At 38.9% G+C, this 20000-nt stretch overlaps 2 protein-coding genes and 1 long non-coding RNA gene across 3 annotated transcripts in view; all 3 read right to left on the bottom strand.

The window, feature by feature from the left end:
- LOC138029455 (NLR family CARD domain-containing protein 4-like) overlaps positions 1-20000 on the bottom strand; it is a 281844-nt gene that overhangs the window by 48470 nt on the left and 213374 nt on the right. The gene's annotated exons all lie outside the window — the stretch shown is intronic.
- LOC138029182 (uncharacterized) overlaps positions 1-20000 on the bottom strand; it is a 377995-nt gene that overhangs the window by 153913 nt on the left and 204082 nt on the right. The window lies entirely within an intron of this gene.
- LOC138029176 (uncharacterized) lies at positions 3111-11158 on the bottom strand. Its single transcript, XM_068876889.1, has 4 exons — positions 10845-11158; positions 10348-10421; positions 6649-6746; positions 3111-5539 (listed from the first exon to the last, which is right to left on the bottom strand). The coding sequence occupies exons 1-3, from the start codon at positions 11052-11054 to the stop codon at positions 6698-6700; spliced, it is 333 nt and encodes a 110-aa protein (XP_068732990.1). The 5' UTR covers positions 11055-11158; the 3' UTR covers positions 3111-5539; positions 6649-6697.

Raw genomic sequence — 20000 nt, 5'->3', positions numbered from 1 at the left:
AAACAAGTGTTTGAGCAACTTACCCGGGCGAGAATAAAGCTTAAGCCGAAGAAGTGTTTTCTCTTCCAGAAACGAGTTTCATATCTCGGATATGTGGTCACAAAAGAGGGCATCGGCCCAGACCATGGAAAGGTCGAACAAGTTCGCACATGGCTCATTCCGGAAAACAGGACAGAGATCAAAAGCTTCCTCAGACTTGCTTCTTATTACCGTCGGTTTGTCCCTGATTTCCCAACCGTAGCTCAACCGCTGTACAAGCTAACAGAAGTAAAGACAGAATTTGTTTGGACAGGGGAATGTCAGCTGGCTTTCGACAGCCTCAAGAGTTCGCTTACGTCCTCTGGAGTCCTGGCCTACCCGACCAGAGAGGGTAAGTTTGTGCTAGACACCGACGCATCAGACCATGGAATTGGTGCAGTGTTATCACAGCTTCACAGCTTCACAGCCTATTGTTATCACAGCTTCACAGCCTATTGCATTTGCAAGTCGAACATTGTCCAAGTCCGAAAAGAACTATTGTGTGACTCGACGAGAGCTTTTGGCAATTGTAGAGTTTATCAAGCAACATCGGCATTACCTACAAGGTACAAGATTCTGCATTCGAAGTGATAATTCCCCCTTGCGCTCTGTCATTAAAGCTAAGAACCCAGAAGGACAACTGGCACGTTCAATTGAATTCTTAAGTACGTTTGACTGTGAGATCCAGTATCGACCGGGACAACGACACCAGAATGCTGATGCACTTTCTCGTCGACCTTGCAATGACAGTTGTAGGTGGTGTAAGGGTCCGAAATCTCAGAAACAAGTGTCCTTTGTTCATGTCGGTGTCCAAAGAGCGATGCATGTCCCTAACCAGGACAGTGGGCAACCAGTGAAATGTAAACGTCCTGTTGGTGAGCGTTGTGCCACGGTCAGGGTGGAACCAACATGGACTTCTAACTTCTTGAGGGAGCAGCAGGAAGCAGATCCTGATCTTAAAATCATCATTGGATGGAAGGAAGACAATGAAAGGAAGCCATTGTGGGAGGAGGTGTCGCCTCAAAGCTGTGCTGTAAAGTATTTGTGGTCACAATGGGACCGGTTGCTCTTCAGAAACCGTGTACTTTGTCGCAAATGGGAAAATGACATTGGAGATCAGACGAACAATCAGATTGTTCTTCCCGTCAATCTCCGACAGACTGCCTTTGAAGCTCATCATAGCCACACGACTGTGAGTCCTCGTGGTGTGTGAAAGACCATAAACGCCCTTTAGTCTCGTTATTATTGGCCGGGCCTCACATCAGCAGTTCATGGATTGGTCGCCAGTTGCCATGTTTGCGGATCAAACAAAACGTGGGGAAGGAGGCGTCGCGCTCCTTTACAACAGTACGTGGTAGGAGCTCCCATGGAACGCATTGCGATTGACATTCTTGGTCCACTGCCAGAAACTCCACGAAAGACGTTTGTACTGGTGGTTAGTGATTACTTCACCAAATGGACTGAGAGCTACCCTATACCAAAACAGGAGGCCACTACTGTTGCTGAGAAGTTGGTGAGCGAGTTCATTTATCGCTTTGGCGTACCCCGTGAACTCCATAGCGACCAAGGAACTAACTTTGAATCAGAGGTCTTTGCTGAAATTTGCAAGCTTTTAGACATCAAGAAAACTCGCACTACCCCAATGCACCCCCAATCCGATGGACAGGTGGAACGCTTCAATAGGACCCTCGTTGAAATGTTGCGTGGGAAGATCAGGGAAGATCAGAAGGACTGGGATCTTCAGCTACCAGCTTGCATGATGGCCTATCGAGGTGCTGTTCATGAGTCAACAGGGGTTTCGCCTAATCTCTTAATGCTGGGTAGAGAACTGGAAGTTCCTTTGGATGCCATAACCGAGGCACCTCCTGATGCACCATTACTCAAGACGGACTACGCCCAAGTTGTTCAAAATAGATTGGCCAGTGCTCATGACTTGGATAGACGACATTTGAGCAAGGCAGCCATGCGCCAGAAAGAGAGCTGCACAATGCTCGGAGAAAGAAAGGGAGAAATTCCAAACTTGACTGCCCTTGGGAGGGGCCTTATTTGGTAATATCAGTGTTGTCTGATGTAGTGCATCGAATCCAGAAGAGCAGGAAGGCCAGGCCGAAGGTTGTTCATTCAGACCGAGAGAAGAGGAAAGAGAGGCATCAGATGTAGATTCTCCAGTGTTTGTTGAAGACGGGCAGTCAGCTCCGGTTAACGAGAGAGAGGGAGTTGAACTTGTCGATACAGAATCAACGGGGAGAGAAGAGGATGATGTTACTCCTGGATCTCAGAATGCTGATTGCACTGAGATAGATAACAGCGACCAGCCTGATGAAGTGAGGTAACCTGAACCTCACGCGGATCTGCCAACTTCTACAGCGGATGACGGTTACCCAGAGCATGTCAGCCGTCAAACGGTGGGGTTGCCTGTACAAGTCGTTTCTGAAGCAGTTTCCAGAGTTGGTGGGAGACCATCCAGGCAACGAAAGCCACCAAGTCGGTACGGAACTTGGGTGGATGGGTAATCTGATTGGCCAGTAATGCTTGGGGACTGATGGACATTGCCGAACAGGCGAGGCAACTAAACAACACAGGTTGAAAAAAGGTGTTTCCGTTGCCGTTTTTGTAACGGTTACTTTACGGAAACCTGAATATCCGCAGACGGAATTGTAACTAACCGTTGCGGGAATCACGTGTATAAGTCATGTTTCAGTTTCTGCGGCGTCCCGTAAACGCATCCCTTATACTCACGTATCCGTTAGGTTTAATCTCTTGCGGAAACGCCAAATGCCGTCATGTTTCCGCAGCTCGTAAATCCAGAGGATAATCAATTGTGCGTTGAGTTTCCGGAAAAAGGAATGCAGAAACTCAGTTGGATCGGTTTACTTTATACATCCTTTATGTTTCCGCAGAGTTCACATTCGGTGGATCATTCACAGGATTTCCTAAACGTGGAAACTTTGCTTAACTCTCCAGTTTGGAATCATATACTGTTCATTCTATCAGGTATTTCAAATGTGGAGGTTTTTGGGACAACCCTGGATCGATTTATGGATTTACAACGACCCGTTTTCGTTGATACGCAAAATTCAAGCAGATTCAGATTTAGGTGCCGTTTGGTGAGTTTTTATTTAAATAATTCTCTCCATTTGTATATATAATATTTTCACAATAAAAAGAGACTTCTTACAATGTATTTTCTAATTTTGATGCCTGATACTGTAACTTTTCCATTTCAATTAAATAATCATTTTAGATTTGACAAAATTCAACTTTATTTCTCATTGAAATATTATATAGTAATTAATAAATAACTTTATTATATCATATATTTTAACACTGTAACGTTTTTATTGTAACTTTTCCATTTTAACTAAATAGTCATTTTAGAATTGGCAATATTCAACCTTCTTTCTCCTTGACATAATTATTATATAATAACTAATTAAATAACATTATATCATAAAGTTATTTTAAAATTAGTAACGTATATTCCAAAATACATAACTCCAAGAAGTAGTTTACAGTAAGACTATTACCGTATTTACTCGAATAAGCGCCGCCCTCGAATAAGCGCCGTATCTGGGACAAAAAAGTGAATAAGCGCCGCCCTGGAATAAGCGCCGCACCGCTGATGCGGCGCTTATTCGAGGAATTCCGGGAAAAACACTATAAAACAATTTTAAAACAGCATCGGCAATTTATTTTCCTTAAATGTGATGTTCTTTAGTTCAAAGTGACTGTATTTCTCCGCTCGGGCGGTAAGCTCTCTTTCTTTCTTTGACTGAACGTTGTAAATTGGTCCACAACGGGTTTTTTTCACCGCGTGAATTTCTCTCGTAATTCTAGATGTACTATCAGTTTAGTATCAGTCCATGGGAAAATTAACAGATAGAAAGTGTACCGTTGAATAAAAATATAGAAAAAGTAAATTTGTCTTGTACATTGTTTAAATAAGCGCCGCACTTGTGGCGCGGAAAATTAAATAAGCGCCGCGGCACTTATTCGAGTAAATACGGTAAATAAGTTTATAAGAACAATATTCAAATGAAGGTCTTACTCATTTAAGACTGCATAAGATCTCATAAGGAAATCTGTAAATGTATCAAATTGCTGTATTAAAAACTAACTAAATTATCTAATCTTAAAACATCTTTTTACGGTGCACTCCTTTCTTTAAGTTTAAATTAAGAAAACCTTTGCACAAAAATACCAGTTTCTCCAGTATCAGTTGTGAAGGCTGTTACTGATGATCTGGAGGTTTGTCACTCAAACTTTTTCTGGACGCACTATAACAAATGCTTACTACTCTAAATTTAAAAAATAATGATAATTCATGTATGTAAATTATTTCAAGGCATGTCACCACCCAGTACCAGGTAAGTGTAACATTAACGTTATTAAAACAAACATTGACAGGAAATGACCACCAAATAAATGTTTTAAATAGCTGGTATTTTCGTACTTGGTACCAGTACTTGGTGGACCATCCCCAAAAGTTATTGTTTAAGCCTATACAAACCACTGAGAGGCCTTAATTAGCTTCATTAGGGAGTATCAGACTGATGCTGCAAAGGTGACTGTGATGCAAACAAAAATAGCCATAGGCTTAATATACAAGCCAGTATGTCGACACATGTACCACACTTTTTGTTATGTCACTCTGCTGTAACTGCATGCATGGCTACAAAGTGGACCTGGCTGTGACATACACCTACAAAGTACTCTATAAGAATTTCCCTACATTTGAGTTTGAATAATAATGACAAACTGCCTCATTTTACAAGCGACTCATTTTTGTGTTGCCTTTTATCTGACACTCCCAGTTTTGTTGTTAGGATACCCCAATGACTGTCTTGTAATGTCAGCAATTTTAATGAACACAGTCAAGTAAAGGTTTTCTTTTAAGAATAAAACTCTTATCACCTAGCCAATGAGGTTGTGCAAAATTAAGTTAGTTTGATCATCACAGGGTTTAACTGTCTAAAGAAGGCACGTTAAGGCACGTTAAAGCAAATCGCCACAGTGTCCTCTACTATGGTGTTAGTGGATGCAGAGTCCTGAAGAGAGTTTGTTACCGTGGTCCATCACTTCTAACTTTTTTGCACACAACACCCAAACAGTGACACCCAGTTGCCATAGTGAAGGTTACTGTAGCAATTAAATTGTTTTACACTGTAAGTCTCTTAGTGGGAATTACTGGCGTCCTGCCCATGAGGGGCAGTTTGTTGGTACCGGTCTATCTGACATGTTTTGATCAGCCTTTCTGGTTATTTTTGCAGCTGTTCTTTTTTGCCTCTTCGACTTGCAAGGCATAAAGAACAGCCTTGATGTTTCTTAACTTCGACCTCTCCCAGCGTAGTGGCTTGATGAACCTTGGTGGCGGACCACCAGTCCCCTCTTCATTGTCTTCACTTTCCTCTGAAGAAATAAACTCCACAGCATTGTGAAGGTTTAATAAAGCCTTCATTTTGGCTTTGTCATCCAGTGAAAGTTCTGCCTTATCTATCACTTCTTTGCGATACATCAATTTCTGAATATCAAAAAAGAAAAAAAAAAAAACTCATTTAGCCACAGTGGCATGACTACTGTGAATAAGACATTAACATTAAATTTTACTTTTTTCTTCAACAACAGTTTACTCTGGCAAAATAGTCTCCCTGACAATGTTGCATATTTCGATTTGGTTCTTGCTCTTTCCTCTGTGCAATTTACACTACGATCAAACCTTGCATACGGTATACATTGTAAATGGACACTGTTATCGATTAACAACATCAAAGGGGGTAGGGTACAGAAATGTATAGCACTTGTGCATTCTATAAACGAGCATAGACAAACATGCAAAACATGTGTTCATGTGTTTCGTGTTTTGAAATTTACTCTTATGTCCACAAAACATGGTTTGGTTGTCCTTGGAATATTTATTTTGTCCACACTTGAAAAAGCATTTGTAGCAACCACTGCGGTTTTTCGCTGGCTCTTAAAAGCTTGAAACGATCGTCTGACAAATTTGATACGACTTCTTCTACGTACAGCTGTATCCATGAATTTTAACAGCAGGTGCAAGGCTGTTGCCTAACAGGAGCCCAGTAGCCTCGGGCTCCCAAAGAATAGCTCTGGGTTCCTTAACTTTTCCCAGCAACACCTTTCACTTCATATGTTGGGCTCCTAAGTTCTCAGCGTTTAGCTCTGAGGGCCCCTTTAAAATTTTCTTAGGCAGCAGCCTTGAGGTGTCCATTCTCTAGAAACGAGGCTGCCAATCCTCCAAGTTCTCCCTTTGAGTCATTTTTATGACATCTTTTAAGACTTCCAAGAGTACAAAACAGACGACAGCACGAGCACGGTCAGCAGCCGCCATGTTTACCATGCGGATCCGCAGACAGGAAGGTTACATATAAGAGCTGGTAATAACTATTCCCAGGAGTGATCGCGTTTCAACGGCAAATGGTTGGAAAAGAATTCTTTTGGAAAACGTCAGCTGCATTAACCTAAACCGGTTTTGGTTGAAACGGTTGATCCCAATAGAACATGGCCTTAGTGTCTTTTCAAACTTTTGTATTCCATCATTACGTAACTGCACCTGTCTGAAACATCTAGAAGCTACTAAATTAAAGGAACTTACAAAAATGCACGACTTACCTTTTATCTTGGCTTTGGGCCATTTTTTTCCCCCAAAATTTCCCCTCACTTATTTAACCAAAATATCCTCAATTTTTTTGTTCTCCTCATCATCATACCTCAAAGAAATACACACCAAAAACATGTCAATTTTTTTTAACTATTTATTTGAAATAAAATTATATGGGTATATTGTGACAGCCTGGGTCTAAAAAAACTTAGTGAGCTTAAAGAGGCAGTTTTCTGGTTCTGAAGAAACTGAGGTGCTGCGTCAGTGGGGGAGTGAAACACAAAAATTTGGTTTGTCAACTGAGTTGATAAATAAATGTAAATTGACCACTGCACAATATTAACCACCTGACGTTTCCAGCGTTAGCCCTTCGTCAGAGCAAATCAAGGAGTTGTGGATAGTATAAGGTTTATGTAGCCTGACAATGGAAAAAAATTAACTCAAGAGTTGCTTTTGTCCTTGAATAAAGCTCTTAAACTAGTGTTTGAAGCTAAACAACAAGTTGAAGCAAAACGTAATGATATCACTGTAAAATTGTCTTGTTGACCTCCTTCTGGCTTTCATAAAATTGAAGTTTCATTAACACAAGCACCATTTTGTCCACTCAAAGATGGATAAATGGAATTGCAACTTCCCACTCAAAGATGGGCGTCTCACTTGTGTCAATGAAGGTTCCTCTTCCCATCGAATAAAGCTCATATACTAGTGTTTGAAGCTAAACAACAAGTTGAAGCGAAACATAATGATATCACTATAAAATTGTCTAGTTGACCTACTTCTGGCATTCATAAAATTGGAAGTATCATTAACACAAGCACCATTTTGTCCACTCAAAGATGGATAAATGGAATTGCGACTTCCCACTCAAAGATGGGCGTCTTACTTGTGTCAATGAAGGTTCCTAATGCCATCGAATAAAGCTCATAATATACTAGTGTTTGAAGCTAAACAACAAGTTGAAGTGAAACATAATGATGTCACTGTAAAATTGTCTAGTTGACCTCCTGGCATTCATAAAATTGGAAGTATCATTAACACAAGCACCATTTTGTCCACTCAAAGATGGATAAATAGAATTGCAACTTCCCACTCAAAGATGGGCATCTTACTTGTGTCAATGAAGGTTCCTAATGCCATCGAATAAAGCTCATATACTAGTGTTCCAAGCCAAACAACTAGTTGAAATGAAACGTAATGATATCACTGTAAAATTGTCTAGTTGATCTCCCTGTGGCATTCATAAAATTGGAACTTTCATTAGCACAAGCACCATTTTGTCCACTCAAAGATGGATAAATAGAATTGCGACTTCCCACTCAAAGATGGGCGTCTTACTTGTGTCAATGAAGGTTCCTTTTGGTATTGAATAAAGCTCATAATTATACTAGTGTTTAAAGCTAAACAACAAGTTGAAGTGAAACATGATGATATCACTGTAAAAATTTAATTGTCTAGTTGATCTCCTTGCGGCATCTGGAAAATGAAAGTATTATTGACACAAGCACCATTTTGTCCACTCAAAGATGGATAAATGGAATTGCGACTTCCCACTCAAAGATGGGCGTCTTACTTGTGTCAATGAAGATTGCTAATGCCATGGAATAAAGCTCATATACTAGTGTTTCAAGCCAAACAACTAGTTAAAATGAAACATAATGATATCACTGTAAAATTGTCTAGTTGACCTCCTTCTGGCTTTCATAAAATTGAAGTTTCATTAACACAAGCACCATTTTGTCCACTCAAAGATGGATAAATAGAATTGCAACTTCCCACTCAAAGATGGGCGTCTCACTTGTGTCAATGAAGGTTCCTCTTCCCATCGAATAAAGCTCATATACTAGTGTTTGAAGCTAAACAACAAGTTAAAGCGAAACATGATATCACTGTAAAATTGTCTAGTTGACCTACTTCTGGCATTCATAAAATTGGAAGTATCATTAACACAAGCACCATTTTGTCCACTCAAAGATGGATAAATAGAATTGCAACTTCCCACTCAAAGATGGGCGTCTTACTTGTGTCAATGAAGGTTCCTCTTTCCATTGAATAAAGCTCATATACTAGTGTTTGAAGCTAAACAACAAGTTGAAGCGAAACATAATGATATCACTGTAAAATTGTCTAGTTGACCTACCTCTGGCATTCATAAAATTGGAAGTATCATTAACACAAGCACCATTTTGTCCACTCAAAGATGGATAAATGGAATTGCAACTTCCCACTCAAAGATGGGCGTCTCACTTGTGTCAATGAAGGTTCCTAATGCCATCGAATAAAGCTCATAATATACTAGTGTTTGAAGCTAAACAACAAGTTGAAGCAAAACATAATGATATCACTATAAAATTGTCTAGTTGACGTCCTTGCATTCATAAAATTGGAAGTATCATTAACAGAAGCACCATTTTGTCCACTCAAAGATGGATAAATAGAATTGCAACTTCCCACTCAAAGATGGGCGTCTTACTTGTGTCAATGAAGGTTCCTCTTGCTATAGAATAAAGCTCATATACTAGTGTTTGAAGCTAAACAACAAGTTGAAGCGAAACATAATGATATTACTGTAAAATTGTCTAGTTGACCTACTTCTGGCATTCATAAAATTGGAAGTTTCATTAACACAAGCACCATTTTGTCCACTCAAAGATGGATAAATAGAATTGCGACTTCCCACTCAAAGATGGGCGTCTTACTTGTGTCAATGAAGGTTCCTAATGCCATCGAATAAAGCTCATAATATACTAGTGTTTGAAGCTAAACAACAAGTTGAAGCGAAACATAATGATGTCACTGTAAAATTGTCTAGTTGACCTCCTTGCATTCATAAAATTGGAAGTATCATTAACACAAGCACCATTTTGTCCACTCAAAGATGGATAAATAGAATTGCAACTTCCCACTCAAAGATGGGCGTCTTACTTGTGTCAATGAAGGTTCCTCTTGCCATCGAATAAAGCTCATATACTAGTGTTTGAAGCTAAACAACAAGTTGAAGCGAAACATAATGATATCACTGTAAAATTGTCTAGTTGACCTACTCTGGCATTCATAAAATTGGAAGTTTCATTAGCACAAGCACCATTTTGTCCACTCAAAGATGGATAAATAGAATTGCGACTTCCCACTCAAAGATGGGCGTCTTACTTGTGTCAATGAAGGTTCCTTTTGGCATTGAATAAAGCTCATAATTATACTAGTGTTTAAAGCTAAACAACAAGTTGAAGTGAAACGTGATAATATCACTGTAAAAATTTAATTGTCTAGTTGATCTCCTTGTGGCATTTGGAAAATGAAAGTATCATTGACACAAGCACCATTTTGTCCACTCAAAGATGGATACATGTACATAGAATTGTGACTTCCCACTCAAAGATGGGCATCTTACTTACTAGTGACAACCCTGAATTAATACATGCACCATTTCATTCATTTAAAGATGGGCATCTTACTTGTGTCAATGAAGGTTGCTTTTGTTATCAAATAAATCTCTTATCCTGGTGTTTGTAGCTTAATGAAACTTTAAGAGTTGATAAATATTTCACTATAAAATGATGTATGACTCTTCTTGTGCCAATGATGGTTGCTTATTATTCTCATTCAATGAACCTGTTATCTCAGTTTACAGCTCAGTTCCAAACTCTTCACTGTGGGATGATCATTATGAGAATAACATAGTTACATAAGATTATGAACCAAATTTTGCTAACCTGACATCTGTTTTAAAGCCATTAAAATCTTTTTTTTGTTTCTTTAATTCTTTATACGTCTTTCTAACTGCATCCTACAAAAACAGAATTTATAACTTCACAAAACATTTATTTCATCGGTTCTGTATATGTGGCCTAACCACACTGAATTACTGGAATGTACGATGCATGAAAATTTGCTTCAATTACGGCTGCCAATTTCAAATGTCCCGCGGTGAACCTTTCCCAAAAGCGTTTTCTATGTGAATAAAATGCCTTCGCTACCGGCATTTTTCAAATCAAAACTGATTAATTTGTGATACAGTAAAATGCAAGAGGTTGATGAGCTTACCCATCATTTTAAACCGACCGAATCGTAAATAATGAACACAACGAATCATTATCGAATATGGGCGAGTCGATCGATAACACAAATCGGTCAGATGAAAAATTTTTTTTTGGATGATATATATTGATATGTCATGGAAACAGGAAAAATAAGTTTAAACTGTACTTACCGAACAACTAGGGTCTACAGTTGGCTGCATCCGTTTCTTGCTAAAAAGACTCTTTCTTGCGCTTGGCTGTTGAACACTCTGAACAAGCTCGTCCAACCGACCGTTCAGACGCTCGTTTTCTTTCCTGAGTTTTGCCAACTCATCAAGCACACTCTTCATCGGATTAGGTGTCTCATTATTATCTACCTGTCTCTGGCTCTCCTCACTCATTTTATCACTAGAATACTAACTTTTAAACGGAATAAAAGCGACAAATGCTATCAATGAAGTTTCAAAAAGGCGCGCGATTCGACCCGTACTTTGACCAAAGTCAAATCGAGGCACGCATGCGACCTTATATTGCTTTCGCTTTCAAAACGAGGCATGCCAGCATGCGGCAGAAAATCCCCAGGAACTTTCGAGCTGTTTGGGTATTTGTATCGGTCCATCAAATGGTGATTATATACTACTTTCTGTGGATTCCTAGAAGTTTAATTTTCATACATTTTCAATTTGTAGACTGTCATTCATCGCAATAGTTGTCCCAGGGTTCTCAATAAGTTTTGGAGTAGACGGCTTAAATATAAAAGTAGGCGGCGGGAGAAGCGAGTGCCACTTGTTTATAGCAAGTTTATGACCGAAAAGTAGACGGCTCGAAATTTAAAGTAGCCGGTTTTTTAGCCGGCTGCCGGCACTTAATGAGAACCCTGTTGTCCAGGTACGTTAGAGAGATTTTCTTTACTTTATTCCTTTCTGTAATTAATACGGGGCCGGCAGCGCGTTTGAAACTTATCGCTCTCAGCGCGCCCTGGATACCGCGTAGTCGATGGCGTTTGGAGTAATCCGATAGAGTATTGCTCGAGTGGTGCGTTTTTCTGCTGTAAAACTCCATCTGATATTGCTAATTAGAATTCAATTTTGCTTTAAAATTTGTTTACTGTTTTACATGCGTAATATATTTAGATCTGGAAAACCATAATCAAGCACGTTTGCACTCGTGATTACACTGTCATTAGCACTGACATTTGTCAATAGCTAGAGCAGGTTCTTTCGTTTTGGTGGGAAAAATCTCAGCCTTGGGTATATTAAAATATTTTTAAAATTTCCCAAATTTCAGCCTCGATATTCTAAAAGAATATGTTCTTATGAGAAAATAAGAGTGCACCCCTGTGAATGAGACTGCCATGACCACAACTTACTATTCCAGTTGGCTTTGTTTACCTGCCCTTTTTTCTCCATCATCAAAAAGTTCGTCAGTAAAAACCTTGATCTGAATCGTGTCAAAGCAAAATGAGGTTGCCATTAAAACCAATGATCGGCTCCACGATGAGAAATTGAACTGCCGCGTACTTCAGATGAATCATTACTTGTTCACAATGATAAGAACTACACGCTCCGAGAAAGTTTAAACTAATAAAATTCTTAAAACTTTTGTCTGTATAGTCTGTTTTGCCCCTGGCCTGTTTTGGTCAGATGGACAGCCTTAAGTACCGTCTGAGAAGTCACATCAGAACATCATTATGAGTGTCTTATGAGCGTTGTTGATCAAAACAGCGCTGTTACCAAGAAATCATTGGCAGCACATCGCCTTCTTAAAATGAAAACAACCGGAGTTGAACGCTACCAAATTTCCGAAGAAAATTGTCCGCGGAAACGCGACTGATACGGTCTTGTACATTTCAGCTAACGGAAACGTTGCGGAAACGAGCAATGTCGACCACATTTTCCTCTTTCATGTTTCCCGTCGAAACCGCTTTGCGGAAATTCGACGGAAATTTGAACTATCAAGTTTCCGCAAGTTTTCCGCAATACGGAAACGTCTTATTTCACCCTGTGCAAGTTTGAACATTTAACTGTCGCGTGTTTCCTGAGAACTGTGGACATTGTCATGTTAATTAACGAACAGTCGTTAGAGACTCAGTCAGCTGTGTCAATTTGGAGTTGTTTTAAGTTTACTCGGAAGTGATTTACACAGTGGACCAGCACTGGGATAGTGCTCATAAAGGGGGAGGTAGTGTAGCGGCGATCCACATAGGTACCCCCCTTAGGAAAATTGTAGACACGTGACGATGGTGCAATAAGCATGTGCTGAGTGTTGTGTTGATTAAAAAAGAAAAACCAAAATGTGTTATTGTGGAATTGTGGCGTCACAATCCGCCTTAGTCAACAAATGCGATGACTAGGTGATGACTTAACTCATAGTACATGGGTCCTAAATAACTACGATATTTCCTTACGAAAAGTTCAAAATGTGTAATGAATTGGGCATCTAAGAATTAGGAACTAGTTGTTCTTGGAAAAATTGAAATGCCTTTACTCGACTGAATTTGCGATACTTTGAAGTAAGAGTATCTCTGTTTTTGTACACCACTCCACTGTTAACAATGCGATGTTCTTCTGGGTAAAATATCTAAATGTATGAACAGACTTAACTATTAGAGTGTAATGTGAAGTACGAGTTTGTTACCCATATGAACCATATGGGCATTAGCCCTACTTATGGAAATGGGCCCACACAAGGACAGAGAAAAACTCTAACCATGGTGGGAATTGAACCCACGACCTTCGGGTTAGAGCACCGCTGCTCTACCGACTGAGCTACAAGGTCAGACGGAAGTAGGTTGTAGGAATGTTAAGGTGTCAATGTCGCGGCAATGAAGATGTACAAGTACAAGGAAGGGTTACGTTTTTGCAAACGTGGGCCATGTAGCACTTATATTTCAACAGTCTTAACTATTAGAGGGTAATTTGAAGTGCTAGCTTTATACCTATATAAACCATGTGAGCGTTAGCTCTGCACACTGTATTTATGTACATCTTGCACATCTCTAGAAAGTTTGTCCACTCTCTGGAAGCTTTGTATCATTCTTGTCAAGGCCTTTATCATTTCTGCTTTTTATTCGAATTGTCACGCTATCTGTGTGGGGTTGTGCTAGATGCAATAAGTACCTGAGTTTCATAACTTGCATCGCTGATGAATTCTTCAGTCCACCAGTTAAAAGAAGTATATTATGAATGTTATGCTAAAGGGTCACCCCTTTATTTTTGTTGGAGTCAAGACAAAGCATTTTTCAAAAACGTTTCTTCACTAGACGTTTTTTAAACATTTTAAAAAAATTATTTGGGAAAACAGTTTTGTAGAGTTGTTTATCATAAGCCAGTGTGTTGAAAGAAAGTAACGGCAATATTTGAGATTCAAACGAAGGAGTCTTCGTTTGAATTGTAGTATTTTTTCTCGAAATATTGAAGATACATGTAATTAGTTGCATTCAATCCATTTAACCTGTTTGCATATCGATTTCAAACCTTTTTTTTTTAAGGCTAACAGTTACTTCTTCAAATATTGAAGTAGTGAAAGTGTAAAGGAACAGGAACTAACCAGGGGAGAGAACATAGCAGGCCACGGATCTCTTTCACTCAAACTGAAGTGGAAGTAAGCTAGCAATGCTCCTGTAGACGATACCAGGGGAAAATCGACGGAGACGCAACAACCTCTCTTTTGGACTGTTCCGTTCCGTTGTTCTTTTGTCGCAAATATAGAGATTCCAACACCTTCTTGTAAGCCAAATCTGTTTCTAACACACTTCCAAAACTCTCAATTTTCGAACATAACTAAATTATGCCTTCCATAGAAGGGAGGGGGGGGGGGATGGGGAGGAGTGGGGAAAGAAAACGTCTTTTGTCCCTGTAGTTGGCAAATTTGAATGACAAAAGCATTGCTTGTAAAGGGATATATACTTTCCCTATATTGACAATGTGTAAGCACTCTATTGATTGTGGGAATGGAACCTGGTAAAGTCACGTGAATCTCTCCCACCTGTTTTTAATACTGAATGAGCGATGTGTTCCTTTTAAAGTGGTACTACGACCAAAAAAACCATTCTTTTTTTTCTTTGGATTTCAAAACTATGTTAACTAAACACCAACTGACCCAAGTTTTAAGTTCTGATTTTAAAAAGATACCTGTTTATTTTAACTGGAATTTTCTTATTTATTGGTCTGCCATTACTAACTTTAAAATCTTGAGAGAGCTGGGTCGAGGAGAAAATGACGTCAAAGACTCACTAGTTTAAGAATGCAATGCGTGTGTACGCGGCCGAATTAATATGCAGCACGGGAGTTTCGGGCTTTCAGACTTTTAAACCCGTGTTTTACATATGTAATAAATTGCGTTTACACGCTGAAATTTTAAGCTAGTGAGTAAATGACGTCATTTTCTCTAGATCCAACACTCTGAGGTCCAATCGGCCAGTTTTAAACGTGAGTAATGGCGACCGTGAAATCCAAAACTTACACTCAAAATAAACAGCCTTTGGATAAAACTCAAAGCTCAAAGTTTTGCCAGTTAGGTGTTAAGCGAACACGCTTTCAAAATCTGAAGAAAAAAAGGAAATGATTTTTTGATCATAGTACCACTTTAACAAACCGAATCAAGAAAAAATAAGGGACAAAAGAGACAGTTGTTTGAAAGTGATTAATATTTTATAACGAGCGAAATTAAACAAATTAGCATATTGTCAAATATCCCTAGCAAGGGTGTTTTAAATATTTCTTATTTTTGATGCTTTTCTTGCTAAAAGATATAATATAAAGTTCGTTATTTTTTCCATCTTTGATTATTACACAAACAATGGCGTCATAATCTGTTCCTGGCTCTATGAGAAATTACACAGATTTTTCCGCAACAGAAGTTTTTCTGTGGTTTCCTTTCCGAATAGTTGATTGAATTGGACATGCACATAAATATTCCAACGCCGTTACTGTAGGTTTTTTTTACTGTTTATTTACAGTAACAATAAAACTAGTAGCAATCATTGATTAGTAAATTACGTTTTATGTCAAGTAAAATACTTTCCCTATATTGACAATGTGTAAGCACTCTATTGATTGTGGGAATCGAACCTGGTAAAGTCACGTGAGTCTCTCCCACCTGTTTTTAATACTGAATGAACGATGTGTTCCTTTTAACAAACCGAATCAAGAAAAAGTAAGGGACAAAAGAGACAGTTGTTTGAAAGTGATTAATATTTTATTACGAGCGAAATTAAACAAATTAGCATATTGTCAAATATCACTAGCAGAGGTGTTTTAAATATTTCTTATTTTTGAAGCTTTTCTTGCTAAAAGATATAATATAAAGTTCGTTATTTTTTCTATCTTTGATTATTACACAAACAATGGCGTCATAATCTGTTCCTGGCTCTATGAGAAATTACACAGATTTTTCCGCAACAGAAGTTTTTCTGTGGTTTCCTTTCCGAATAGTTGATTGAATTGGACATGCACATAAATATTCCAACGCCGTTACTGTAGGTTTCTTTTTACTGTTTATTTTCAGTAGCAAAAAAACTAGTCGCAATCATTGATTAGTAAATTCCGTTTTATGTCAAGTAAAATAATATTTTTTATTGTACTGTTTGCCCAGAAATATTCATCGAAGGTGTGTCTGTTTCCTACAAAACACACCACTACACGGCGTTCTGATGTTCTGATAAGAAGCTTTGGTCATATTTTCAAGTGATACTTCGAATAAATCAACACAACTTCACTCACCTTTGGGAAAACAGCGAAGAAAACGGCCGAGCAACCAACACGCACAACTGCAAAGCACGTGGAAATACGGGGGATTTTTACTGTTATTACGATACGAATCCGGTGTCAAGGCATGACAGATTCATAATCACATCAGATCGAGGTTATGTGTGTCAGCCAGTCCAAAATGGCGTATAAGCTCTGAAATCACATGGCATGACGATCGATACTAGATTAGGATGCGTCCTCCTTCGTCGGAAATAGATGCATTTTAGTTTGGAAGGTTTAGAGGGACTAAAGGAAATTGGAAGGACTGAATAACTGATTTTGCAATTGCATTTGAAAGAGGAGAATGCTTCCTAAGTTTGTTCAGGATTAAATGTCCGTTTCGAAACAATTTGGGAAATTCCGACTTTTTTAACACCAAAACGTCTTATACAATTCAGTTTAAAATCCGCCTTTTCGTGTTACCTGTTTCCGTCCTAATTACTACCATCTTGGTTTTATCGAATTACCCAATTTGACTCAACGTATGGCTGCAATCGTTGAGGTCACATTAAGCCGGGTTTCACTACAGTTAAATGTGTTTAACTAAAGTAAAAGGACGTAAACAAAGTTTATTATCAAGTGAGCTGGTTAACATAAAACTTAAGCCTGATGCCTCTTGTCTGAAATTGCAAATCAAAACAAAAACTTGATAACAAAAATAAATATTCCCATACATGGCTCTCATTTCTCTTGTATCTGCCATTACTTTCGTCGTGGATTTTTTGTTCACATGTTTCGCCATGGAGTTGGAACGCCTAAAAGCCTTTGCAAACGAGGACACATTACTGCGGACACATTGTTGCTCCTGATGGTTTCTTGGGCGCGCAAACGCGCGGGACACAAAATGAATGTTGTGTTTCCATGCTGCGCAAACTAGGAAACATTTATTGTGGACACAAAATGTTTCTGAACAAAATCAGAAACATTTTTTGTGTCCGCAACAAATGTTGCGCCGCGGGCAAATGGGGAAACATTTGTGTCGGCAACAATTTGTCCTCGTTTGCCAGTACCTTAATTTGTATAATGTTGCTCATTTCCCTTTGATAATTGCTCTCGTGAAAGCTCGCAGGTTGAGATTTATCGCCCTGCAAATTTATTTTCTTCGGAAGAGAAGACAGCATGGGCTGATGACTCTCCTTTTGAAATTAATTAGAGAAAGGAGACGGAGACGAGCTTACAGCGGCCTAAATGCGCGGTAAACTCAAGTAAAAGCACAATTTAGAAAAAAATGTAAAAATTTAATCCTGGGTGCACACAAATTTAAATTCGTAAGACTAAAGGTAGCTAAAACCAGTTTCAACAATGGAAAGAAACGTTCTTACTAGAAGGATTCACACTACAACACTTTATCGCTTAACAGCAATGTTATGGTACCATATCAAACACCAGTTATTTCTGAAAACTTGTGACGTAAAAGATTACCGTGGCAACAGGAAAGCCCTGCAAAAACACCCCATATTTTGACTTTAGCTGCTCCGTACCTCAAAAACGAACTCGGGGACCCCCATTTTTTTATTTCTGAAATGTAGTCAGCATGGCAGAATGAAACTTTCTGCAAAGTTTAAAAAAATTCCTTGGAGCGGACTCAGAGCCACCTTAAGTAATTCAAAATTTAAGGTAGCTCTGAACCCGCTCCAAAGAATTTTTTAACACTTTGCAGAGAGTTTCATCTTGGCCTGTTGATCACTTTTGTGCAACTAAAAATGGGGGTCACTGAGTTAGTTTTTCAGATATGAGCAACTAAAACCAAAATAATTTATACTGTTTTTGCAAGGCTTTCCTATTGCCAGGGTAACTTACTACGTCACAAAAATGACTGCATCTTCCTCAGCAATAATTGATGTTTCACATGGGAAGAAGAGGAAGAAGAAGAATGGTTTATTCAATACCTTAAGAACAGTATAAACTGAATTTCTAAGGTTTACAATGTCGAGAAGGGGAAAATATATGAATATAATTACAAAAAAAAATTACATGCTTACAATAAAATCCTAGGACTACGAATATAAATCTTAAAAAGTAGCGTAATTGAATTGCGAAAAAATAGCTGTACATTTGTTAATAAAGGTGTCACGACACCTATTGGTCTTACATGGCTTTACACGGTATGGTCTAGCGTTCCTGAGGTCCTTAGTTGGTCCCTCATTGAAAGGAATAAGAGGGTGTGGAACATCCAGGGGGTTATCTACAATTTTGTTAAAAAGTTGTTTACATAGTTCCGTCCTTCTTTGCTCTAACGTAACAAGGCTTGAAAGTGTCAGGGCATCTGAGTAGTGCACTTCGTAACCAAAGATTATTCTAAGAGCACGTTTCTGAATCCGTTCAAAACGTAAAGATAGATATTGTGGAAGACTAAAATGAAAAACCTGGCAGCCATAATGTAAAACAGACTGAATGCAAGCAACATAGAACTGAACCAGTTCTTCAGGTGGTACATAAGCACGCTTTAGTTGCGCTAAAAAATATTGGCGTTTGACAGCTTTTTTTTTCATTTCTCTTACATGAGAATTCCACTTAAGGTCTTCTTGAGTATAAACACCCAATAACTTACCTACCTGTACTGTATTTATTTTACACCCCGCGAGGTTCATATTTTGTCGGAGAGCGTGCAAAGGTTATCCTAAGCTCATTGCATCTACTGGGGTGAAGTTGGAACTTGTTGTTAGCAGACCATGTAGATACCTCATTAAGGATGGACTGCGCATTCACTATCTCGTAGACTGTTGTATCGGCCACATACTTAAAAAGACTGTTCGAAGTATCTGCACTAAGATCGCTTAGCATAATGAGAAACAGCCATGGGCCCAGCTTGGTACCCTGCGGAACCCCTGCACGAACCGAACGCCATTCGGAGAAGTGGTCGTTCCCTAGTTTGACTCTTTCCTGCCTTTTGGAGAGAAAGGCAGCAATCCAGTTTATCATGTAAGGATTAATATCATATTGCAAAAGCTTGGCCATCAACAGATTATGATCAATCAAGTCGAACGCCTTCTTGTAATCAAGAACAAAGGCCCTTACACGGTTCCCAGTTCCATCAAGAGTGCGAGTCCAATTATGGAATATGCCAATTAAGGCATGCTTAGTAGAGGAACCAGAAATACATCCGAACTGGTCTGGACGTAGCCTTTTCAGAACAGCAGGCTTCACGTGTTCTTGGACAACAAAATGTTCTGCGATTTTCGATAAAGTAGGGGTAAGCGAAATAGGTCTAAGATCTTTCCCGATATCTTCTATGTTGTTAACTTTAGCAAGAGGGGTGACGTTAGCGCATAGAACCAGTAATAAAGGACGTATTTAAAACCGAGCAAACTGGCTGGTTTTAAATACGTCCATAACATTGCTGTTACGTGATACTGTTGCAGCGTCAATGCTTCTAATAGCAAGCTCTCTTGAAAGTGTTAAACTGGTTAGAGCCACCTTAACTTACTTTGAATTGAAGCTGTTTTCCAACATATTTCAAGATTTTCTTGGCTATACAGTGGACAATGCACGATTTAAGACTTCAAGAAGAAACGGACGTGGCTTGAGATGGCGCAAGTTTTCCACCTCGGTTTCATATCAAATAAACCCCCCAGCTCTCACTAAAAAACAACGGTT

This window comes from Montipora capricornis, chromosome 13, assembly GCF_036669925.1.
Source record: "Montipora capricornis isolate CH-2021 chromosome 13, ASM3666992v2, whole genome shotgun sequence".
Lineage (NCBI taxonomy): Eukaryota > Metazoa > Cnidaria > Anthozoa > Scleractinia > Acroporidae > Montipora > Montipora capricornis.
This window is presented reverse-complemented; position numbering and strand designations above follow the sequence as displayed.